Source organism: Pseudorasbora parva, chromosome 1 (assembly GCF_024679245.1).
Source record: "Pseudorasbora parva isolate DD20220531a chromosome 1, ASM2467924v1, whole genome shotgun sequence".
Taxonomy (NCBI): Eukaryota; Metazoa; Chordata; class Actinopteri; order Cypriniformes; family Gobionidae; genus Pseudorasbora; species Pseudorasbora parva.
Window position 1 is genome coordinate 28,893,042 of NC_090172.1, and position 27,465 is coordinate 28,920,506.

Genomic DNA, 27,465 nt, shown 5'->3' on the forward strand with positions numbered 1-27,465 from the left:
ATCTGGGTTTGTTTTATAGTATTTTCATAGTTTTATCACTTAATCTACTGTGGACTGTGCAATTAGATATGTGTCCTATATATCTGTAAAGTCTTTAAACTAAATAAAAGTTGCAATTTCCTTTTAACCCTCCAGAGGTATAGTGATGCCAAAAAGTTGGAATTAAAATGGAATTAAAATATATCTTATAATTCCCAGATCAACTGTATATAATATCATTTTACATAAATATGAATGTTACCATGCACATTTGGCATCTTTTACAGTAATGATAAAAAAGAAACCAAAGCAGTGCTGTATCACATTGGTGATTCAGTGCCTTATCGGATTTTCAGTTGCATCACTCCAATTATTGGTTTATCTGGAAATGTTCATTGTAAAATAATTGTAATTACGCATAAAAAAAGACAAATAAGCCAGACTTTAAAGGACAGTATTGAGGTGAGAATTATAATGAAGCTGTTGTATGCCCGTAGAGCTCTGTCTCAACAGACAGTGTATTCTGGGCTAACTGAAAGTTTGCCTTTTGTACTATTTACTGCCTCCTTGACATTTTAAATCCCATTTCAGATCCAAATGTTGAAGGCAATGGAGAGTCATGAGGCCTATTTAATGCTGCTGCTTTGAGAGTATAGCTTGCTCTGTGAATCTCAAAAAGATTGTAAAGTGAAATATGAGAGAAAACAAGTTTTTTAGACATGCTAGTTCATGGAGATAACCAAGCACATTCCTATAACCTCTGCTCTGCCTATACACAAACAGGACACACACACACGCACACACACACACACACACACGCAAACACACACACATTTAAACATAAACTCCCACATTCAACAGGACACACAACATGAAAACCTGAGTTTGAACTTTTGAGGTTTCTGACTGCTTAGGCAGTGTGGACTTATCTTTAAATCTCTTCAACCACTACCAGTGTCTGGCATGCACCTGGATGATGTGATGGCAGCAGTATTGTGCCAGAACGCCCACCACACAACAGCTGATTGGTGGAGAGAAGACAGAGTTATGAAGCCAATCAGTATGGGGATGATTAGAAGGCCATGATCATGGACAGAGTCCAACTGGAAAATTTGGCCAGGATGCCGGAGTTAAACCCCTACTATTTTACGAGGGACATTTTTAATGACCACAGAGAGTCAGGACTTCAGTTTAACATCTTGCAGAAAATTATAGTGGTGCGTTATGACCCACTCAGACCACAGGGTGAGCACCCCCTGCTTGCCTCACTAACATAAGTACAAAGACATTGACCAATACACTGTTCCCCAAGTTGATGCTTTAGGGAACGCCTTCAGTGTGACTGCGTCTAAAGCATGTGTGCAACTAGTCGCCTACTTGTTGCCTCACCTTGTGACTTGTGAAGCTATAAAGGGAAGCCGGTAAAACAACAGCATCAACATTCAAATCCTCTTGTGATCTCAGGGATAATTGCTATCTCTGAGGAAGGAATATCCCTGGGCACCTAAATTTGGGAGCAAATATCCTTTTGAGGCAGGGACTGAGGCCTTGGGAATGGAGGCTCCACCCTGAGACAGTGGAGTTAATTTGGAAGTTTGGAGTGGTGGATGTAGACCTATTCGCTATGGCTGTCCTGTAGTTCTTCGGGGGCTGGATGCATGGTACAGATGTGGCAGAGGCTACGTTTGTGTAATTTTATACCGATCATTCTGCCCCCTGGAGTTCTAGAAAGTTCTAGAATTCTTTTTATTTTTGGGAATCTTTCAGACATCCTATTTGGTCTTCCGTAGGAGATTTCAGTCAAGATGGAGCTTCTATCGCTGGCAGGGGTAACAATATACCACCCCGGCTAGAGATGTGGAATCTTTGGTTAAGGCTTCATGAGGGGGACCAGTTCCTAAATGCAGGTCTCTCTGTCGAGGTGGTAGATACCATTGTCAATTCTAGAGCTCACTCCCATGAGAAAACTATACACCTTAAAGTGGAGAGTATTCACTTTATGATGGTGTTTCTATTAGTGATTACATCACTTAAGAGAGTAGGAGATCTGCAGTCCCTGTCAGTTGCCTTCTCTTGCTTAGAGTTTACCCTTTAGGGTGTAGGTTTTTCTCCACCCGACGGCGGGTTATATACCCACTAATGTGGCTCGGTCAACAGGTCTTCAGGCCTTTCATCCTCCTCCTCATGTGTCAAAGGAACAGGAGAAGCTATACAGGGAGTGCAGAATTATTAGGCAAGTTGTATTTTTGAGGATTAATTTTTATTATTGAACAACCACCATGTTCTCAATGAACACAACAAACTCATTAATATCAAAGCTGAATATTTTTGGAAGTTTTAGTTTTTAGATTTAGCTATTTTAGGGGGATATCTGTGTGTGCATGTGACTATTACTGTGCATAGTTATTAGGCAACTTAACAAAAAACAAATTTATACCCATTTCAATTATTTATTTTTACCAGTGAAACCAATATGGTTTATTTTTACCAGTAAAACCAATCTCAACATTCACAAATATACATTTCTGGCATTCAAAAACCAAACAAAAACAAATCAGTGACCAATATAGCCACCTTTCTTTGCAAGGACACTCAAAAGCCTGCCATCCATGGATTCTGTCAGTGTTTTGATCTGTTCACCATCAACATTGCGTGCAGCAGCAACCACAGCCTCCCAGACACTGTTCAGAGAGGTGTACTGTTTTCCCTCCTTGTAAATCGCACATTTGATGATGGACCACAGGTTCTCAATGGGGTTCAGATCAGGTGAACAAGGAGGCCATATCATTAGATTTTCTTATTTTATACCCTTTCTTGCCAGCCACGCTGTGGAGTGTGACGGAGCATTGTCCTGCATGAAAATCATGTTTTTCTTTAAGGATGCAGACTTCTTCCTGTACCACTGCTTGAAGAAGGTTTCTTCCAGAAACTGGCAGTAGGACTGGGAGTTGAGCTTGACTCCATCCTCTACCCGAAAAGGCCCCACAAGCTCATCTTTGATGATACCAGCCCAAACCAGTACTCCACCTCCACCTTGCTGGCGTCTGAGTCGGACTGGAGCTCTCTGCCCTTTACCAATCCAGCCACGGGCCCATCCATCTGGCCCATCAAGACTCACTCTCATTTTATCAGTCCATAAAACCTTAGAAAAATCAGTCTTGAGATATTTCTTGGCCCAGTCTCGACGTTTCAGCTTGTGTGTCTTGTTAAGTGGTGGCCGACTTTCTGCCTTTCTTACCTTGGCCATGTCTCTGAGTATTGCACACCTTGTGCTTTTGGGCACTCCAGTGATGTTGCAGCTCTGAAATATGGCCAAACTGGTGGCAAGTGGCATCTTGGCAGCTGCACGCTTGACTTTTCTCAGTTCACGGGCAGTAATTTTGCGCCTTGGTTTTTCCACACGCTTCTTGCGACCCTGTTGACTATTTTGAATGAAACACTTGATTGTTCGATGATCACGCTTCAGAAGCTTGGCTATTTTAAGACTGCTGCATCCCTCTGCAATATATCTCACTATTTTTGACTTTTCTGAGCCTGTCAAGTCCTTCTTTTGACCCATTTTGCCAAAGGAAAGGAAGTTGCCTAATAATTATGCACACATGATATAGGGTGTTGATGTCATTAGACCACACCCCTTCTCATTACAGAGATGCACATCACCTAATATGCTTAATTGGTAGTAGGTTTCCCAGCCTATACAGCTTGGAGTAAGACAACATGCATAACGAGGATGATGTGGTCAAAATACTAATTTGCCTAATAATTTTGCACTCCCTGTATTTACTTTGCCCTGTCAGAGCTCTCAAGTTCTACATTTGGAAGACCTCTCGTTGGAGGAAATCTGACCAACAACTGGGATGCTTCAGGTCCCCTGCCTAGCCTCAAAACAAACAATCAGCAGGTAGATTGTGGAAACTATTTCTATGGCTTATGAGGTGTGTGGTCTGCCTTCTCCTCTTCAAGTCATGGAGCATTCCACTCAGCGGTGCTTCTTCCAAAGTGTTGTTTTTCGGGGGCCATGACTTCAGGATTTTTTATGTGTGGTCATCCCCACACACATTTATACGTTTTTCAGCCTGGACACTGGTCACTTCAGGGTCTCAAGCTCTTTTATCCTGATTTTTGCTGGGACAGCTTCACAACAGCACAGCATTTGTCAGCATGGCAAAGTGGGTATTTCATTCCCTATCATTTTTTACAGCACAAGTTGCCTTGAAATGGAATGTCTCAGGTTATGCATGTAACCATGGTTCCCTGAGAGGGGCAGGAGTTCTGCCTTACGTAGGTACATGTTTCAAGGTGATGCAACACCAATCAAGACTGGACTAGAAACACATGTGCTTCAGATACATTTACACTGAAGGCATAAACTGAGATGGGTTTTTTTTCAATAATGGAAGAATTTGTGAAAGTATGGTATTTGGGGTAAAAAAAACACAAAAAACACCCTTGCTTTGAAGGCTAAAGGCACAATAATTAACATGATAATAAATAACTGGCTGGATTTTTCATTTGTTGATATGACATGGTTAGATTCAGATAGTAAATATCATATTATCAAATTGGTTATTAACCTTAGAGATAATCACCATATTTATAATGAAATTATTGTATTTGAAAATATGATATTAATCATAGCAAGATATTAATCATATGATTATCAATCATAGCAAGCAGTCATATTTAATGAAGTATGTTAATTGATTTTTTTTTCTAATCAAAATAAACCAAAAAATACAAACTTTTATTTTAAAAAAAGTGATTGTTTTGAAAAAGGATTATCTTGTTTTTGAAAAAGGATTATCTTAGACATTATAAAAGTAAAGTATCTGTATCAATAATGTGTGTGTGTGTTTGTTTGTGTGTTTGTGTTTGTGTGTTTGTGTGTTTGTGTGTGTGTGTGTGTGTGTGTGTGTGTGTGTGTGTGTGTGTGTGTGTGTGTGTGTGTGTGTGTGTGTGTGTGTGTGTGTGTGTGTGTGTGTGTGTGTGTGTGTGTGTTTAACATCCAGAAAAGTGGTAAGCATATCCATTGCCTATTGCTCATGGAAGGAGAGTAGGTTTGATCTGGGCTTGGATCAAAGCCAGGTGTGAGGCTGTTCCCAGCTGTCATGATGAGTCTCCTTTTCACACACAACTCCTGATGGGAGCAGACAGCCACCCTTCCTGCACCCCCCAAAGCTAATCAGTTTCCTTCCTTGCCCCCACCTAAAACTCCATGATTGACACTCTTCAAGCACTAATGATTATTTTCGTGGATTTTCAGGTCTATGTGTGCAGTGAACTCAACGACCGCCATCAGGATACAATGTAGGGCTGCAAGAGTAAAGACATACCACAACTTATGCTATAGACTTTAGTCCAATTAGACACCATGTCATTTGACCAAGTTATGCATTTCAACAATGTATTGTCATAACGACTAACAATGTAGTCATTTAAACAATGTATTCATTTGAGGCAGAAATAATGATCTGAAGTAGTGAATATATGTTAACAAAGTATTAGGATATATAGAGCAATTTAATTTGGTGCATGTTGATTCAGACTAGGGATGGAACAAAATGAATATTTCATATCACGATTATAGTGACCCAAATTTTCATGATTATCAATATCATCATGGTTTAGTTCAAAAGAGGTGAATGTGTTCACAAAAAAACAGATGCACACACTTAAAACATTTCAACACATTTTATATTTGAAACTCAACAAACAACAAATAAAACAAGCAGCTCTACGCTCTTTATTAAGCAAGATTCTATTCTGTGGGATTTCTTTATAATGGCCGTCATCGATAGGAACATATTATAACACAGCGCACATCCACGTATCACAACGGACGTGCTCTCTCCTTTCATTCAAAGGCAACTCGTGTCTTGCGTCTCTGTTTTTAATTGTATTGAAAATAAAATCAGAGGACTTTACTATTAATATTACTATTATTAGTTGTATAACTTCTTGTTATCATCTTGTCTGGACGATGATTGTTTTGTACACTGTACAAAATGGATTTATAAAAAGGTCAGATTTAAGACATTAATCTCAATTCAATATGTCCCCATAATTATTTATGTGGTAAAGAATATCTGTGTAATAGTGTACAATGAATATACATAATTATACCTTAATAATCTTGTCTGAACTAGTTACTTAATATTTGGCTCAAAGCCACCTGCTGCAAACTATGTTTTTTTTTGTGGCAGCTTCACGTTAATTTCAAGTAACGTTAAGTGAGATAAAATATTAAAACTCAAAACTTTGTGTCCAATTATTTCCCAGACGCAGTTTTGTTATTGAGGTCAAAGTCAACTTGCCTTGCATTCACAGTGGGTTGTCACGAAGACAGCTCTGCAGATTTGAATAGTTTGCCCCTATAGCAGCAACTTTATTTTTGCATGTTCTCCATACTCGATTAAATATTGTAAAAGCTCAAATATGACCACACCTCAGATTTGGTCCATTTAGAAGGCTGACAAATCTCCCGGCACTGTCACTGCCTTCTGCCATTTCTTCTCATTCAAAAAACAATGTTGTGCGCCATGCGTGCACAGTAACGTTAGCGTACCGTGGGTTTTCAAAGTTTTCAAGAAGGGCCTTCACTAACATACATTTGTGCAAATATAAAATACAATAATGGACTGTATGCACTACTGTTATGAACCAAAGTGCTTGTTTGGTATATATATGGCAGCTGAGTTCACTATACAAGCAAAAACTAAACAAAATGTCAGCTTCAACAGAAGGCTAGCTACACTACTAGTGCTGGCCACGAAGCTGTGATGTGTTTAGATGATGACATATGGAAAATACAGCTCAGATTCACAAAAAAATGCCGCATTCGTTCTGGAAATATAATTGTAATGAACTGAAATAGACAGCAATTGAATTTAGCCACATTCAGACACACATAAAGTTCATTTTATTTAATTATGAAAAATATATATTTTTTGGTAATCGGTAATCGTTCCATCCCTAATTCAGACACAGAGTCAAGTCTCTGACAGCAAGGTCGAATTCATCTTTTTATGTCACTGTTGTCATTAAAACTAGAAAAATCGCCCCCAATTTTCTCAAACATGCCCCTCTGCCTTTGAGTTGTGAAGTGTCAGTGAGAGTTATGACACCCTGCCACTCTCCAGCACTGGCCCCAAGGGACAGTGACTCAGCCTGGGGACAGACTGAGCTCAGGATCTCTCTCAGTTGGTCTAACATACCCCCTGGGGCCACTGTTCAACCACCCTCACAGTCCCAAACTGTAGGCTAAGCATCCCAATTAGAATAGTCCATTGGGTGTTCAAAGGAAAGAACACCTCCAGCACAGGAAAATCGATGGTCAGATGGTTGCTGAAGTATCACAATTTGCCTACAATGCTCAGAGGCCATAGCCAGCTTCATCTTTATGTGCCGGGAAGCGTGACTGTAAAGGGCAGCTCCCATTACTATGGTGACAAAGACTCGCCTCGTGCAGTAGTTTGAGCTCTCGCCCCAGACTTTTTGACATAGCATGTCAGATGGAGTTTGTGCGAACAGCTACTGACAAGCACTAACCTCACTTAATGACGAGAAGATGTGTTGACGAGGGAAAAGCGTGACCATGTATTTTTCATGAGCTCTGCACCTCAGTTTTGAGCTGTATTAAAATGGTGCTGTTTTTTTCTCTCTCTTGTAGTCTTGTTCAAATTTATACAGTTCTGTTATCCTCATGTGTTGTGCATTTGTATGTTTGTGTCTCTGACAGACATCTCCGCCTCAGAGTTCATGGAACGTCGTGGCAATCTGAAGAGCAGGTACGAGCTGCTGGGCGACTTCCTGTCAGACATGCTGTCAGTGGGGGCAGATGACGTCAACATTTTCAGTCTGGTGGAGGTGCGGGACAAGACCCTGGATGTGAGGTTCTCTGTTTACAGCGCACCGTTCCTAAGGACTGAGCGAGTGCACGGATATCTTGCAGCTCATAAACAAAAAGTAAGGCTTGTCGAAAGCACATTGATATGGATATAGTCATATTTGACCTTGTAATTAACCTAAGAATCACTCTAAATGCATGCACACTTCAATGTGGAATAACTGCAAGCTTAACACAAATTACATTTTACATGATTTCACTTTTCATTTGATATGCTTTCACTTATTCATAACAAAATGAGGCCTGATGAATTAACCCAATTTTGTTTGTACTTTTTCAATCAAGCCTAAAGACTTGCCTCTGACACTCTCTGTGGCTCTCGTTTCATTTATACGACACATAAGTCTATTCCCTTCTTAGAAAAGTCAAATGGCTAAAAGTAAAGGAGCTATGATGTGGATTAAAAATATTCAACAGATCAGAAATATTCTACATCAGTCTCCAACGGCAAAATAATTGATCAGAACCAGTTACAAGGTGTAAAGAGGCTTGGGAATGCCTGGGAAATGGTGATCTGAGATGGTAAAAGTACTATTGATGGAGGCTAGAGGTTATTAATGATTCGAATTTTAATCCTCTGGAAAAAACTACTCAAAACGTTCCCTTTATTCTCTTTCTCGTTCGCTTCCCTCCCATTTGCTTCCAACTCGTTCCATTACTCAGAGCTAAAAGTAGTGGGAGACGAAAGTGAAAATTTAGGGAGTTAATTACAAATGAACTCACTGATATGGAAAGTAAGTTACGGGTCTCCACCCATAGTAATTGGAGAGATTCCGAGACAAGGAATGGAAAATTGCCATGGTTAAGGTACGTGCATTGTCAGGGGTTTCAGGGAGATACACAGACAGTGCATGTTCATGCACAGAACTATTGCCTCTGAGTCTGATGTAATTGTGTTTTTCTATTTTCGGCTAGTATGGCGGCTGCATTCGCTGCATGTCGGAAGTGTCAAGTAGGGTGTGTGATGTTGGCTTACAAGAGAGCTGGAAGAAACGAGCGAGAGCAGCAGGAGAGAGACAGAGAGGAGAGTTCACGTCTGTAACTTTTAAATGATTCTTAATGCACTGCCATGATCTCCAGTACTCCGCTCTCTTCCCCTTGCTTTCCACCTCACTCCCCTGCTGCCACAACACACACTTTGAAGAGCTCAGGATTCCCTTGTGGCCATGCTAGGATGGGGGAAGCGGATTTTCGGAGCACACTGCTCATCTCCCAGGGGTGTGCCCTACTAACTCGCCCACTAACACCCCTTCTGCAATACACACAACTGAAGTGACGCCCTGTGAAGTGTCAGATGCTTCACAAAAACACACACTGTTGCGTCAAGCTCGGAAACCAGAAAGAAATATCCCTGTGGTGATAGTGAGTCCTGATGAAAGACTAGGAGTCAGTGATAAACCGGGAGAAAAGAAGCATTGGAAGAAGAAAAAGTTTTCTGGGAAGCTTGTTATTTGTTGTGAAATTAGAGGGTGAATCGGTTCAAATGCAAAGCTTGCATTTAGGTCTTTAGCAGACTAAAATAAAACACCTTTGCAGAAAAAAAACATTCTCATAAGATTAACCCCTCAGAATAAACATACACATCACGTTCTAGAAATAGAGCACCTATAGTGAGCAGGTCAAAATGCAGAAGGAACCAGTGAAGATGAACAAAGAATAATTAGAGCCTTTCTCTACATTTAATCAGATACCAGTGAATATCCTGCTCTATTTGAGTTTGCATTATAAAGGAGTGGAAATACAATTATTTTAAAGCTTTCAGCTGGATCTTCGCTGTCAGAGCCATTTCACACTGGCCTTTCTCTAAAACACATCTCATCACTTCAGCTTTTGCAGAAATCTTTGTAATTACATATCAAACACGAAGGCAGTGCGTTTTGCCTCTGCCCTTTTGTTTCGACTTTATTCAGGCAATTGTTGACTCGCGCACACCCACACTATTTCTTTTTCTTTCTTTTTTTCTCTTTTTTTCTCAGAATAATTTTGAAATTACTACTTGGTTTGTTGCAACTTTAAGTGCTATGTGGCACAGCACCTCCCATTGATCCCCATCCCTGTCCTTTTATGTGAATGTTTGTTCCTTCAGGTTTCCTTTGGAAAGAAAACCTCTAGTTTTTCTTTTTGAAAGAAAAGCTCAGTCATGTGCAAGTGTATCATGTGGATCGGTTCCACACCTCAGCATGGCTTTTGCTCGCTCACCAAAACCCCTTTGGCGGTTGTTGAACTCTTCGCAAATCAAATGTTTAAAATGTGTACACTGTTTTGAATCATACGACAGAAACATGAACAGGCCACCAGTCCAATAGAAGGTTGCCAGTGAGCGAGGAGCACAAAACGAACACTAGTTTGTGTGTGTGTGTGTGTGTGTGTGTGTGTGTGTGTGTGTGTGTGTGTGTGTGTGTGTGTGTGTAGATCCTGATTCGTATATCTCTTGGGTGTCCTCCTGTGCTATCAATGAGCCTCTGTGGAACAGTTTCCCTCAGGGAATTCTGGGTATTGTAGTTTCAGTCCCAACGGGCACCTCAGAGGGCCTCTGAGAAATGAGCTGACAGTACCATCGAGCAGGAGACGGAAGAAATTCTGCTGTCTCCTCCAAGGAATAGGAAAAGAGAGAGAGAGAATAAACGGTGAGCGAGAAAGAAAAATGAGAGCGTCCAGAAGAAGGATTAGATGAGGGAGTGGGTGTATCTTCTCTACTGTGTAGGCTCCTGTTACCTGAGCCTAACTGGCTCATTTAATGGTTTTATTAGTTGTCTGTGCATGCAAAATTAAATGTGAGACCTTAGTGTTGCAGTGTTTAACGTCCAAGGTAACACATGCAAATCACCTCCTCAAGCAGGCATAAACGTGGGAGTCAGACCTGAATGCTCCTGTTGAGGATCCACATTGTTTGTGCATGTGTGTGTCTGTAAAGACCCAGGACCATGAGAAGAAAAGGAGAGAGAGTCAAGTGTGTGTGGGTGAATGTTTAACACAAGGCATTTCGTTTAACGCTCTGCGGCTTCAAATGTGTATGTGTGTGTGTGTGTGTGTGTGTCTTGAAAACAACTGCTGGATCTGATCCACAGGGACTCTGCAGTGCAGTTAAGTGCATGAGTATATCTGCAGTCAGTCAGGCACACACTTGAGATACACATGGACACTCGAATCATTAAAGGTCAGTTAAGGAAATTAAATGAGAGATCCCACTGATTATGATAATATGTTTAAAACTAAGCATATTTGGATTTACATTCAGTGGCCCAGAATCATGGAACAGTTATTAAAAATACCCCCCATAAGTTTAACGTACTATGCTTCCACAATTGAATGACTTTATGGAACTTGTAAAAGACCTCTAGTGCTTGGAAATTGTCTCTGTTGTATTTGAGCTGCACTTACAGCGCCCTCCACTAAGATTAGCAATCTTGGTAAATATGAGCAAAGGCGGCTGTGAAAATAAATCTACATTGATTCTCCTTTTGATTTTTCATTTTAAAAATTCACTAAATTATAATCTTTCATTGAAGTAAAACTATTGAAGGGTTAGGGAGTAGAAATATGAGGAAGCACAAAGACCAAATTCCCTTAACCATCAATCACAATGAGTAAAACCAAAGAATATTGCTCTGATGTGCAGCAAAATATTGTGGCTGTAAGAAAATAATGAAAGTATTGAAAATTCACATTCCCACCACCAGGGCAATAATTAAGAAGTTCCAATCAACTAAAGATGTTACAAATCAGCCTGAAAGGTACATGGGTGTCGTCCTAATGTACGATGAGGGGGAGAGTTTAAGTCAGCAAATCTTATAATGAGCTGTGGTTGGGTCTTTAATCAGGACAATGATGCAAAACAAACATCAAAACATCACAAAATGACCTTAACCCTATGAGTGTGGTGAACTGAAGAGAAGTAGCACCAACATGAAGCTGGGAATTTGGATCTAGAGAGATTCCGTATGGAAGAATGGTTTCTGATCTTTTGTCAGGTGTTCTCCAAACGTATCAGGCATTATAGAACAAGACTCCCAAGATAACAAGAGCTGGGAAAAAAGGATGTTGCTATAATTGGGTGCCAATAATTGTGGCCACCATGAGCTAGAGAAAAACATTTATTCATTAATGAGATTTTCCTCACACGTTCAATTGTTTTATTTCAATTTTTAAAAAAAAAATCTGAAAGATCAAAAGGATAAACAACACAGATTTATTTTCTTAGCTGCCTTTGCTTATATTTACCAAGGGTGCCACTATCCTCTGGTTTGAAAATTGTATATACTGATGCAGCGCAGGTTAGATATTGGATGCTTTTGTTCTGATTAAATGAAGTTTAATAACTTACAAAACTTAGTAATGCATGTCCACACTACATGTAAACACCGTCTCAGAGTGACCAACTCTCTTCAGGATTGCACTGCCCCATCTTTTCGAATGCCACCCTGCATCTGTGCTCCTGATTGGAACAGGATATGAAAGGAGTGGCACAGTTCGAGACTGTGATGAGGTGTATCTGAAGTTAATGGTGCCATTAAATGCCGAATGCACCTCTCAATATACCCGTCTTGTCCCACATGTATACACAAAGATTGTGCAAATAGATAGGGAGGGCTATGAGTGCCAACTTGTGCAGTCACAATATTAGATTTTCACTACATGATTATTGTGGTCAACAGAATTGGCCATAATGATATTGGCGCAATATCTCCTGAATAGAAATTTGGGGAGACATTTTTAACAATGCTATTAGTGAAAGTGATCTTTAACTGTTTATGTTGTGGATTCTCCCTTTTCCCCAGAAGCAGAAAGACAGTTTTTTTAACCAATTGTACAAAAGTATACAAAAACAGGTTATCAGATCAGCTCTATCTGAAGTCTCTCACTTTTGCCTGTCACCTCCACTGACATGATTTTCTGTGGCAGTAATAGCTACACAAATTGCATCTTTTTGGGCGTTTTTATGACTGGTGGTAACAAGTGTTAAGGTGCAATACTGCCACCTATTCTTTTGAGTGTCAACCATTACTGCCACTGGATTATTTACAATATTATTGTACGTGTTGTATTAATATTGTAGTTAAATAATTTTAAAATAAATTAGCTCAGAGGAAACATTAATAATAAATCCTAACTTGTTATGATTAATTATGAATATTTGGATCAGTTCATCAGATTAACTTCATATAGCTAAATTCATTTTACTGATTTATCAAGAAATCAGTTCATCCAGCGAACACTCATTGTTGATAATTTATGAACTCTAAAAAAAGGGTATTTTTCATGACCACAGAAAAATAATTTCTTAGCATGTACAGTGCTTAGAGCATGTAACAAGATAAGAATTTGTTTAAGTGACATTAATCTGAAGGCAGAGAGTCAGAACTGTAAAGATCTATCGTAGAGATACGTACGAGAGATCGCTTACACCAGATTGTGTACATTGATCTCACTTCATTTTCATTTTTGGGTGAACAATCCCTTGAAGAGGATTTACTGCTTATCCTTCACCTATGTTTAGTTAAAAATTGTTAAAAGCATGTGTAGTTATAGCTGAAGCAGTCCATGGTTCTGAAAATGGTTGTGATGATTCCTTAGTCAATGGTGTTGAAGTTACAATCTATTTCTTCTGCGTTGAATGAATAAATGATGACAAACTTGCATGGTTAGTCTGACTATGTTGTTGGGAGAGAGTTTTCTCTCGCTCACCTGGGTAAGCACATGTTTGGTTGTGGACTGAGGCCTATTGGCCCTGGCCAGAGAGGCCACGCAGAGCAAACAGAAGATGGAAGGGAGTGGAAGATAGGGAGGAACTTGTGTGAGCCTGGTTCTATTTCTTTGGGGGTTGTGCATACACATTGGCACCTTGTTTTGTGGATGGTGGGGGTTTTAAAGAAGAAATTGTTTTTCTATATATAATAAATAATTATGTCTGATTTGTCTCAGTCATTACAATATATATATATATATATATATATATATATATATATATATATATATATATATATATATATATATATATATATATATATATATATATATATATATATATATATATATATATATATATATATATATATATATTGTTTATTTGAATGAGTTATTGTTAATACCAATATATTGCACCAGCTTGCGTCCCAGAAAGAAAGGACTAGCACCTAGACTGGCATCTCCTCGGAATGTCTGCAGGACACTCATCACTGCACCTTCAGTTATTGCACATATCCTCCTTGTACACTTTATTTCTACTTTTTAATATTTTATGTTCATGTTTATTAAAAATAAAAATCCTTTCTGCAGCCTAATGCTGCCCCTACTGTTTTTGCCTCACCCACCATAACACATTGTGACTTGTGCCTGTCCAACCCTGTTATGTGCAATGCACCGTATCTCTGTGCACCCGCAGAGTTTCCTCTCAGATCACACATAAAATCAACATAAACAGCATCATCAATCACCCACAGCCCTCTGCCACAGCGGCTGTGCAGAAAATACCTCTCCATGAGCTACTATCCAAGTCAGAAAAGTGTCCCAGTTAATCTTGTAGCAGTTGAGCATTTTGAGATATTTTGTCTGTATCCCTTGATATCTCTTGTTTCTTCACCCATCCATTTCCCCTTAAGTGTGTCAGGCCACATGGGTTAGTGGAGGACAGGTCAATCACTTTGTGACTGCTCAGTCCACCACAGAGTAAACTGCTCCACTTCAGAAGCTGGATTTGAATAAACGGTGTGGAAGTTGAGAGGCAGTCCTGTGGACATGGGAGTTTCTGCATAACGTTTATGTGCTTGTGGAAAAGCACAGGCCCTGAGAGGCTCTTTGAACAATGTTTACACAATATGTACAAGTGGATTTGTGGTATTTTTGGTTAACTATATTACACTTGTTTTGTTATTTATATGCTAATTTGAAGGTAGCTCAGCTGAAAAGACTGGCACAGGTAGACACATTAGTGTAAGTAGCGTTAACACTTAGCAGCCTAAATAGGTTAGCCAGCAAGACTTCACAAGCAAGACCTTGCTGGTCTACTGCCCAGTATGATAATTCAGTTCAAGCTCATTCGAAAGTCACAACGAGCCATTTATAAGCAAAATTGTAGTTTTATTTATTATTTTTTAGCAATAGTTTCCGATGTCTCAGTTGTTAAATCTCATTAAGCTGTTAAGTCTCATTATTTGGTCCCACTTTATATTCTATAGTCTATAACTATTAGGAACTAACGTTTATTGTATACAGTCCACTTATTATGTACATTTTTTAATATATATATATATATATATATATATATATATATATATATATATATATGTATATATTGTACTACTATTGGAATCTAATGACTAGTGTTGTAGTCAAGATCACCTAAATCGAGACCACATCGAGATCAAGTGTGTGCCAAAACCAAGACAAGACCAAGACCAGACCAGCACTCCTTAAAATCATCTAAAAGAACCATATCTACATCCTGAGAAATGACTTATATTTAGTAAATAAATGTAATTAGAATTGTAAGACACTATAGCACTGATACCAATAAAACCACTGAAAATAAAATTAATGGCACAGAAGTTGCATCTGAATTGGTACAATTACACCTTAATAAATAATGTTAAGATTAACATTAAAACATTAACATAATTTAACATTCACAGAATCAATTATTCAACAGATGTGTTCAATGCAACTGATTCATTTAATAATGAAATGTTGTCGAATTATAAATTTAGGGCATTTTTTAGACAATGCTGCATTGCTTTTGAACCCAAAAGCACAGTAACAAAAGAAATCACATTGCAAAGAAGTTATTGATTGCATTTTAAGCAGTAAGTTTTACATCAAATCACATCAATTATGTTAAATCAGACAATGCACCAGCAGAGTACAATGCGGTCGAGACCCTGCTAAGCATCAAGCTAGACCAAGACAAGACCAAGACCTTCAAAAAAATGGTCTTAAGACCGGTCCCAAGACCAAGCCCAAGACCAAGACCGGTCTCGAATTACTACAATACTACTAATTACAGCTGTAATTCATTATAGTTGGGGCATGTTGTAACATGTGAGGGGCACGTTTTAACATGACCATATGCCAGCTTAAACTGTTAACTGATCTAATCAAAAACGAATATATGTTGTCAATAAAATACAATTATTAGTTATTTAATGGAAAAGTGCATTTCTTGAGATAATAATTTCTGAATATTCAGGTTCTTCCTTTCAGTCTTTATTCATCCATTTCTCATGGTTTATCAACAGAAGTAAATGAAAGTTAATTATGCCAATTGCACCGGTAACTGAATGGAATAGCATAGTTCTAATAGCGAGGCACGATATGTTTAATGCAGTGCTAAAACATTTCCCATCTGCGTGACTGGGATTTAAACCTGGTTAGCGTCTTCTAAGAGTTAAAATGTTTCTCATTTTAAATAAACACCAAAAACAGAATAAAAATTACCATGGTAAATTGCTATGGTTAAATAAAGTGATCCATGCTAGCATGTGTTGAAGTATTTAAAACAGTAGTTTCAAGCATGGAAAGACATCAATGAAACATCTTGCTTACAAACTGACTTCATGTTATAATGTCTCAGCTGCAGTTTTGAGTAGAATCATTGTTTAAATCAGTACATAAAACACAAAAAATGTTCAAAATGACTCAGAAATATGGAGCTGGTCACATATGTGCTATTCTTTCTATTTTTTTTTTGTGTGCATAATGTCAGTTTTTTTTTTTCAATTGAATGACTTACTTTCTTGCTCTCTCTTTCCATCCAGCTCCAATCTTTTCTTCAAGTCAACGTGACCCAGGTTCATGTAGATGAGTGTGTGGATGCTGACTGTCGGGGAGGAGGGGGCTGCACCAGCCATCTGAGCGTGACTGACAAGCCAGCGGTGGTCGACTCGGGCAGCATGGCTCTAGTGTCAGTGACCGTGGAAGCCACAGCTGTCTGCAGCTGCTCAGCACGTGAACATCTCCACCAGAGCTGCTCCGTCTATCCCAGAAACCCCTGCCACAACGGAGGAGTCTGCGTGGACACGCAGAGCGGATACAGGTGAGAAAGTACAGGCTTTCCTTTGAGAGCCCCAAGCGTACTCAAATTACTTGGTAACACTTTACAATAAGGTTTCATTATTTAACATTACTAAATGTATTAACTAACATGAACTAACCATGAGCAGTACATGTGCTACTGTATTAGTTCATCTTTGTTAACGTTAGTTAATAAAAACACAGCTGTTCACTGTTTGCTCATGTCAGTTCAAAGTGTATTAACTCACGTTAGCAAGATTTTAATAATGTATAAGTAAATGCTTAAATTAACATGAACAAAGATAAATAAATGCTTTATAAGTGCAGATCATTATTAGTTCATGATAACTATAGTTAACTAATGAACCTTATTGTAAAGTGTTACCAATTACTTTTTAACTTCACATATGGAGAAGAAGTGATCTGAAGAACATAACAGCAGTGACATGTTTACAACAGGCTTCCATTAGCAGTTTGTAATCTGCAGCAGGTTCTTGCGCATATGCAATATCTTTGAGGAAACGACCAAACACAATGTCTAAACATTACATTAGGTTGTGAATTGCATGATGAAACTGTCTGAAATTGACAATGCACTTAGATGCCTCGTCTTCATCTCACATTCATGTGCCTCTTTAAGAGTGCAAAAAGGAGACATGATTAAGTGAACTTCTACATGGATCCAATATACTATTTGTAAGTATAATATTGAGCTTTTTCACAAATATGAAGCTTAGAGAACCTTTCTTTTCTGTGTTATTCAATTATCTAGTCCTGGCATGGATATTGATTTTCTTCCCTAAATATAACAGTACTGAGTGTCTGAGATTGGACGGGTTTGCAGAAGCAAAGCGCTTGTGATAATTGTTAGGTGGGGATTTTTTTCTCTCTCAGAATACACAGAAACCTGGCAGCCATGAGTTAATAACAAAAGCTCTAATGCAAGTTTTTTCAGCCGTGGCTGTAATTGAACAAGGCAGGCGATTCGAGTCTCATGTTGAAAATTTTGAACACAACTTTCTGTGTTTTAGATTCTGTTTTCAAGCATGAATTTGTGTATCTGCCTACACTGGGACATGTAGTTCTAATTAGAGGTGATGTAAACTATATGTAAAGCTGGACAGCTTTTTCATCATTTCTAATTAAAACATGATGTCAAATCTTCTAATCATGCTAGTTCCTATAGCTAATATGATCTTTCAAATGCATGTGCAAGTTTGATTAGAATAGATGGATTGAGTTGTCTGAGATAATTACATCTTCACATGGTGATTGGAACAAGAAAAATGTATCTTAGGTATCAGCGAATACATAATGAGTACAAATCTTCGCATCATTCAAACTAATTGTATAAGGCTATGAAGAATGTCAGGACCTTATTAGAGCAAAATTGAATTTGTATTATATTCGTTATGTACATTAAAAAATGTTTTACACAAGTGAAATTACCATGTTGGCAAAAGCTACTTACACTAACTCCACTCGCCATTGTCTAACGGAGCTCCTCTTCCTCTTGTTAACAGGAACAGTGGTGTGGAGGGTAAGTGTGTTAGCTTTTGATGCGACTGATTCTAGATTTATTCTGCCTTTTACCATCGTATATCAGCTAGGATAGGTGTTTCTTTTAAATAAAAAATTAAGAAAATATTCAAAAAGTGCAACTAAAGTGCCTTAGGGGTATTTAATAGTGGGAATAAAGGGTTTTATGGACAGGGACAAATAATGTCTTAATATTCATTTATGATTGTAGTGAATATAATAAATTAAATATGTATTATATTATATTATATTCTGATTTATAATATACTACAATACATTAAGGCGCAAATGGTATCTGCTACTATTTGCACTAAGTAAAAGTAGCATCTAACAAATATTCACTGCTATACTTAGTGTATATTAGGGGGTGTCCCAAACTAAGGATTTACACATTCAAATCAGAATTGTCAAATCTTTCTATAGTCGACTGATAGTCTAATCATCTATGTGTGTGTGAATGGGTTGGAAGGGGCACGACACTAGTCAGCATGAGGGGAAAACTATTTTTATTTTCCTTTATACACTACACACTACACACAGCAGCAACTTTTAATAAAGCGATTGAAACTGCCTGCCAAGTGATAGACGAACTGACAATGGCTTTCTTATTTAGGTTTAAATAAAAGGTAATGTGGTGGATAAACATTCGTAAAACGTTTTCTCATAACATTTTAAAGCCACGATCGAAATACAGAACATCACACAAATATATAAAAGAACATTTTAATAAATAGACCAAAAAAAGCCTGCCCTTAGAGGAAAAGAACACTTCGAGTGTGTTTATATGCACGTTCTTAAGCCGATTATGCCTAAAGGTGGTTGCACACTGGACGCGAAGCTCAGCGCCGCATCTCTGGTATCTCACACCGGATGCGCACATATGCACAAGCTCAATTTTGAATCGAATTCTGACAGAAGAGTTAGTCGATGGGTGTAACGGTGAAATCAGTATATTATATAAATATAATATAAATTTAATATAAAACCTTGAAATGGAGCTTTGTGTCGCGGCAGGATTTTGAAGAACTTCCTGAGTCGCCGTGGACAGGCCCCGATTGCCGCCACCGGTGTGCCTACACTCATTGAAAACAATGTGTTTGAATTTTAAACATGCAGCACGTCACGCCACGCCTCATCTTTAAAGTATTGAGCACCACCATATTGCCAAAATGGTATGGTCTTTGTTTCATAACACCCACAAAGATTCGACTATGAGATCGGTGGTCGAACCCGGCTCTGCATATCGATGCATCGAATCTTCGACTATTCGGGGTCACCCCTAGTGCTTAAATAGCATCTATCGCTATTTAAACTTTATTCCCCCATTTAGAATATTTTCTTCATTTGTATTTACACAGTGCAAATAGCCACTACCCTTTTTTATTTTAGTTAAGAGTCTGTGTTTTAAACATCAAAAGTATCCGCTGTATTTTATTTCAAAAAAAATATTTTACTTTAAGTTATTACTTTATTGAAAATATTGACCAGAGCTGTTCTGATAGATTTATCCACTCTTCTGAAACACATTTACATTTCTTTTCCCTAAAGGTAATATAGACTTGGAAATTACACAGACAGGCATTGAGAAAATAGTGGGAACGTTTTTTGTATGAATAACTATCTATCTATTATCTATCTATTATCAGCCCTGACTATAATACGAGTTGACAATATCATAAGACTGTGTAACAGTTAGCTAGGGTTAGCTACTAGATGCTTAGCAGTGATTTATAAAGCTCAGTCTTTTAGTATGTATGGGTTGATTTAGAGGCAAATCAAGAGAGCAGCTGCCATGTGGAAGCTCCTAATGATATCTGAGATGTGCTTGCAGATGTGAGTTGTGTTCTAATCGCTGCTTGTGATATGGAGGATTTTTTCCCTTCAGCAGGGAAATTAAAAATGCAGAGCAATGAACATATCATAAATACTGGTTTGACATCTTCCAAAGGGGGCATTTAAAAAATGAAATTGCACATTTGCCCATTGTATAATTTATATGTTGACCATTTACCTCACTCATGCTCACACATATCGAGACCACACTACAACCTCCCATCACACACACTCTCAATGTACAAACCTATTTCCACACCTGTATTAATTCATTTTATTTTTTTACATGGAGGCGTTATCTGAGACATCACGGAAAGATCTGCTTTAATACCACTGTGAGATTGTGCATGCAATGCATGCTCATGCAGCGGCTTAACATCCCATTCTGATATACAGTATGTCTTTTCTACGCCTTATTTTATCACCTTGAAAAATATGGAAAAATTAATTTAGCTCTCAGTGGTTTAATTAAAAGAAGAAAGTAAAGCTTAGGATTTGTGAGCGGTCAGACCTAGTGAGCATGTAATGTGGTGAGCTGGTGTTGTGGGCCATAGCTCTTTCATGCCTCAAGCCCTCCTCTAATCCTAATAATGTCCGCAGGCAACAACTTCAGTGTTGCGTCTGTGTTACGTCAACCTTCCGGTTTTCTTCAGCCTTCAAGCATATATATGTGCCTTTTTTATATGTCAAATATGAGCATTAATATGAAAAATGTTTATTTGTACTGTGTGCACTCATAAGGAACGGTTTATCAAACATAGACATTTGTATGAAAAATAGGGATTTGTATGCATTGATATGACATGGTCTATATGATTATCTTGCTTTGCCAGAATGAAATTGCTTTTGGGTCCCTTACTCACACTGCTTGGTTATTTCTGTGTCAAGAGAGACTTAGACAGTCCTGCAGCAAGAGTGCTTTAAATATCAATGTTTTCTCACACAAATGCTGTAATTCACATGAATCAAACATCCAATCATCCTGGAGTGTTTTGCTCCTAAGGTACTTTCTCTATTAACAGAATTTTGTGAGTCACTTTCATTCAGTCCATGTACGTACCATGTCTGTGCTTCATTAGAATTAAATAGATAAAGTAGACTTACAAATCTTTTGCAAATATGTATCCGCGGGAAAGAGGTTAAAGTGTCAAATATATTCACTCATAAATTATAAACCCATGTTAGGATATAATGAATTTCCCCAGCTGGTAAATCAAAACAAAAAAAATCCTATTTCTGCAGCTACTGTTAGCAAAAGCCATGAGATAAAAATATGTAATTCGTAAATTAAAGCTAGATTTGCAGGTGAAAAATAAATCCTGCAAAATACTATATTTATCACAAGAGCTTTATTATGTGCATGATAAAATATACGAGTCAATTTAAAAATAAACACCCTCAATCATATTTTGTTTAATTAAGCAGCATGCTTTTAGGTGATCGTCACCATTCAACAAATAATGACCGCTCCCCAGTTAGGGGACCCAATTTTGTGTCATTCTCTGTGTTTGTATGCCTGATGAAGGTCATCAGACTGAACCGTTGCTAATAAAACGTTTTTGATTTTTGCAAGTATTTATAGTGTGCAGGACTTCCTTTTGTTTGTTTATTGAGATTCTCTGTGTTTGTGAAATCATACATTAGTCATACATTGGCGGCAGTGGCTCAGTGGTTCATGTAGGTTGTCTACAAACCGGAAGGTTGGTGGTTCAATCCCCGGTTCTAGCTGACCAAGTGTTGAGGTGTCTATGAGCAAGACACCTAACCCCAGCTGCTCCCGACGAGCTGAATAGAGCCTTACATGGCTGACACCGCCGTCGGTGTAAGAATGAGTGTATGAATGGGTGAATGTGAGGCAATATGTAAAGTGCTTTGGATGGCCATAGGGTCTGTTGAAAACGCTATATAAATGCAGTCCATTTACCATACATTTAGTTTTATGGACTTGAAAATTGAACTTTTGCTCAAATGATTTGTGTTACTGCCTCATTGGGATCCAATGTTGATTCAATTTCCAACTGTTATTTGAAAATTAAAAATGATTATTGATTGTTTGGTAGCATGCTACAAATTAAATAATGTATTTTTTACCCAATAAAAAAATATTGAAACATTCGTAAAACAAGATAAATTTACTTAAGTCCTTTTAAGATGTACAATATATCTTGGTTATAGACTATATCTTTACATTTCAAGCAAACAGTAAAAATTAAACAAAATTAATATTAATATATTGTTGGTTTGACATAATGAGAAATAAGGCAAATAAGAGAAATAAAGTTAAGAAAATACTTTTTTTGCAATGTAGTGTTCAGTAATAGCATGGGCCAGGTCTTTGACAAAAACGTGATTTTCTCAGCTTTTTTTATCAAACTTATCAGATATTGAACTGTTGATAAAAAATGTATGCATGAAATAAAATGTTTTTTTTGTGTGTGTTTTTTTGTTTTGTTTTTAATGGTAAGAGTTAAATCACAGTAAAAGGTATATATCTTTTTTTTTAAACCTAATAGTAACATAGTAAAAATAATGAGCTATATGGATGATGTCATGTTCACTTTAAGAAAACTTACAGGCATATTTACAGTATAAACTACTAAACTAGTATACTGAGAGTATACTTCAAAGTGTATTTCTATAAACTAAAAATGACAAAATACTTGTTTTAATACAAGTATTAAAATAGTAAGCTACTAGTATATTTATAAATTAACTTGCAGCACAGATGCAGTACAAATGAGATTAGTAATTGTAAACTAGTTGAGTACTTAAAAGTCTACTACTGTTACACTTAAACATACTTTTAAATACTAAAACTTTGGCCAATTTGAGCAGTATTGATCAATAGTACACTTACAAGTTCACTAATAATACATTGATATTAGTATTCCACATAAAGTGTAATTTAAAAGATACTTGAACTTTACTGAAGTGTACTTCATAAAATGAACTTGAAGTATGCTCCTTTTACGTAAGGGAGCCTGCTGAAGCCAATGGAAAGTTTAGATTAATAATATATTTGAAGTTGTACCCGCGTGTTCAGTGCTGTTCGCAAGTGTCACCACAGCAATAAACAGTAGGTCCTGCACTCAGAGTCAACACATGCCTGAACGATCAGATGCACATGGAAATATGTCAAAAAATATGTTCACATAAACAGTCTATGTAAGCACTGTGCATTGTTCTTCACTCAGTTACTCACTAATACACATAAAAAAAGGATTTATGCTCATCAGCTGGTAACTCAACCTCAGTGAAAGCCCTGCACAATTCTATATGCAACTTATGTATTGTTTTTTGCATATTTGTTTGTTTTTAGATGTCTGTGGACCTAATAAAGTTACTATTATTAAAATGCTTATTTATAATTTTGGGACAAAAAAAGGTTCTCGACCCCTGTTAACATGCTTTATCAAAATAATATTTATGTATAGTATATAGTACAACATGTAGATAGTCAGGAAGGAGGCTTAATGGTGGATTTGTAAATGGAGGGCAGGGGGGAGATTATTGTAGGTCTTTCACAAGTGGAATCCTCATATGGTTTCTGCTGGCAGGAAATGTGCAAAAGGGAAGGGGTGAAATGGACCAGAGGGAATAAGAGGATTGTATTGAGCCATCATGGCTGATATTAATGCCAGGATTCACTCGAGGAGATAAATTGGTCTGATTTAGTGCATCAAGCAGAACAGAGCTGATTCTTTTTCTTTCTTTTTTTCAATAGAGGAAGAAGTTTCTATTTGAAAGTGTTTTACTGTCTCTCTGGCATTCTTTCTATTGCTGACAAGCACACACTCTTAATATTTTAGATATTGCTCACATTGACCCCAGTGAATTTAACAGGACAGAGGCCAATTCGTTTCTGCTTTAGAAAGATCTGTGATCCTGCTGATGTTTATCAAAGGCAGTTGTTTCCTTGAGGAATTAAAAGATTGTCAGAATGCCTTCTTGCTGTTTTTGTGCTATTTAACATTTTTGTTCACAAACAACTGCTTGCAAAAAACTCCCCGAAGAAACTGAAAATGCATGATCAGCAAACATTTTGTGTTTTCATCTTTCTGCTCCTTTGCTCTTTTCTCAGACCAGCTTCAATACTCTCTTTTGCTCCAGTGGGACTGTCTCTTTCATTGATCCCGTCACATAATTTGATCTCCACATTGAATTGCCCGTTCAAAGCACCCTTCATCCATCCCTAAAACCCTGCTGACTGACTCTTACCGTCACCAAATCACAAGGCTTATGTATTACTCAATCTTCAGTCTAAATGGGCGTCACCTGACATAGTTTCTAGTGAGACTTCATGAAACTTTAGCTTAAAAGGGTATTGTTCCCTAGAGAGTTACTTTATTGTATTGATTCGGACGGTTGAAATGTTGTCTTATTGCAACCAGATTGGCTCCTCTGTCTTGCTGGATTTGTGTCTTGGGAAAGCATTAGGCGCACCAGCATAGAAATTTGTCCAAATCCAGCGCGCTGTGAGGCTGACAGTAATCAATGGGCCAACATTAGAAATGTAATATCTGTGCCATTATCATGGAAAGTTTTCTCTGTGGTGTGCATTACTCTTCCATCCCGCACGTGTATCCATCTCAGCACGCTTGATGGATGAGTCGGGAATGACTATCTGACACGCCATTCGAAATCTGTGAGACAGATTCCTGTAAACTTTGGCTTCTTATGAGAATGGATCTAAAAAAACTCACTGCACCTTTATTTTGATGGGGGGGGGGGGACGACTCTGCAAGGAAAAGGAAATATAACAAATGTCCATTCAGTTGCATTTGGTGCTAATTCAAAGTTTTACATAGTAAGAAAAGAAAATGTTTTATGAAGTTGTACTCAAAAATGTAATGAGTACAGTCATTTTTTAAATCAGAAGTGAGTGTCGCTTCTTATATAAAAATAACTGTACTCATTACATTTTTCTACAATATTTGTTTTAATTATGTATGATGCCAGTCACCACACTCAACAGCAAACATCAAAAATATCTTCATCCTCATTGGCTGCCGTCTCAGCAGATATAGTAGTGTAGTGTTGTTTGGTGATTTGAAGAGTAAAAATGTATTCTAGACATTTCTTATTTTGCTTTACTAAAGAAGATACTGGGAGAATCATCACCTGGAAGAGTAAAAAAGGTCTAAAGCCAGAACATCAGTACCGCATACAGTGTGGAAAGATTTGTTAAAAGAGAAAATCCTGGCCAAGTTGTTTTAATTTTTTTGGATGGGCAAAGGCATTAATTGCATAAACTGATTTCTAAAATCCACTAGTGTCAGTGTGCTTTATTTAAAACTCAAGACAATCATGCTGATACATGTTGATAGATGGCACTATTGTGGCATTGAGGGATCGGAATCTAAAGTGCATGAAGAACAGTGATGATAGCTATCCAATCAACTACGGGATGCACCTTTAATTCCTCTGAGATCAAACATTGTCATTATCCTCAAAAAAAAAAAAAAAAAAAAAATCTTTACACAGTGTTCTAACCAGAATATTTGTTCGTTGGGTTGGTATTTGATTTTCAGTTTTACGATTTGAATATTCGTGGGGTTTTTAACATACCTGCCACCCCGCAACCTCCTATCCCCCCCACCCTACCCCGAAACATTTTTCATTATATATATTTTTATTTTTATTTATTTTTTACAATTATCTTATTGCCTTGCCATTTTAATAGGATGTTCAGTTGAATAGAAACCCAACCTCATTACATATTTGCTTCTTCTTAGCCTAAGTGTTCCCTGCAACTGAGTATTTTCTGTCTAGAGTGCACAACTGCATGAGCTAATATGGAGGAAACGCATGCCTGCAGCTTGCAATTTGGGTTAAGCTGTGTTCGATCGACATTGCGGAAAATAGAATAATAGAATCAGAATGTATCAGCCTTTTATGAAAGCCTGTTTCCTCCACTAAATAAAAAAATAAAAAGAGTAATAGTTTTTTTTTTCCTCACAATTGCGAGTTATAAACTCTGGAAAAAGTAGCAATTACTTAGCAATTACAGACTTCAATAGCCTTTTTACTAGTTAGGGATGTGACGTAAGACATTTTTCATGCACCGTCACATTACAGTGCGTAAATTAATGACTGTGACCATTTTACTTTCGGTTTAGAATTAGCACCAATTCAGGGGTGGGTTGCTTGAATGGTTGGTTCATTAACCTATTATTATTAAATGAAAAAAACAAAAATGGTGGGCATGTTATGTAACCGGTGTTATGCCTGAACTCGGACTATCACAGCAAACCCGTTATTATCAATCTAAATGAATCGACTGCAAAATATAGCAGCTTGTTACTAGGACATAACAGACCAGTGTGTTTTGTATCACTAGCGCAGTGTCCGTTCTCTGAGCATATAAGCCCTGGGCGTGTGAGGCAAGATTTATACTTGTATTAGAAAGAAGAATATGTTCAGCCCCCTCCCTCTGAAGCTTTGAATATTCTGTGTTGATACCTGCGAGTACCGGGACTTTTATTATGACGTGACGGGACACAGTCGCCGGGTGTCCGCGCTTCCGGTCATGATTATAAGGTAAAGCAACTCTTTTTAGCATATTAGATATATTTAAGTGTGTTTAAAATTATGTTATGACGTTACTCTATGCGTTTGCTCGTTGCTGCTGTGACATGTTCACACTGCTAAGAGAAAAGCGCTTCTGCAGAATAAAACCGAGGGTAACGCAGAATGACGCGATTGACAGGCGCCTCGCTCAAACGCTATGCTGAAACGTCCCGGTCCTTAGTTAAAATAGCAATTTCTCACAATAATGACGACGGCCGAGTTGTGTTTGCATGCTTCTAGTAAACACAGAAACTGGCGAGCGGTGGTCTTTCGAATCAGCTTTGACCGTGGCTCTGGAAGACTTGGAGTTAAGCTTTTCTCTGAGAAAAGAACAAATAACGGCACTGAAGTCATTCTTAAAAAAGGAAGATGTGTTCGGAGTTTAGCCGACCAGATACGGTGAATGTTTAATCTATCAACAAGCTCTGTTTCACCTTCGTTGCTCTGGTTGGTTGTGTACTGTATCCTATCGCGTGCAGAGGGAGTTTGAAAGACAACCATTTATCCCGCCCCTCAGATTGAGCCCTGTCAATGGTGAGTTTCAAACAAATCAAACATCTTGATGTGGGTCTGGCTTGTCAGGCTAACATAGTGCACCTTTAAACATCAAATATCATCTGATTGGGTTTTAA

At 37.9% G+C, this 27,465-nt stretch overlaps 1 protein-coding gene across 1 annotated transcript in view; it reads left to right on the forward strand.

Moving 5' to 3' along the window:
• The window catches only part of si:ch211-186j3.6 (neural-cadherin), a 309,028-nt gene that overhangs the window by 225,401 nt on the left and 56,162 nt on the right, over positions 1-27,465 (forward strand). Inside the window, exons 21-22 of the mRNA XM_067437563.1 lie at positions 7,718-7,944; positions 16,636-16,913. Of these exons, the coding sequence (XP_067293664.1) occupies positions 7,718-7,944; positions 16,636-16,913 (505 nt within the window). The remainder of the gene's footprint in view (positions 1-7,717; positions 7,945-16,635; positions 16,914-27,465) is intronic.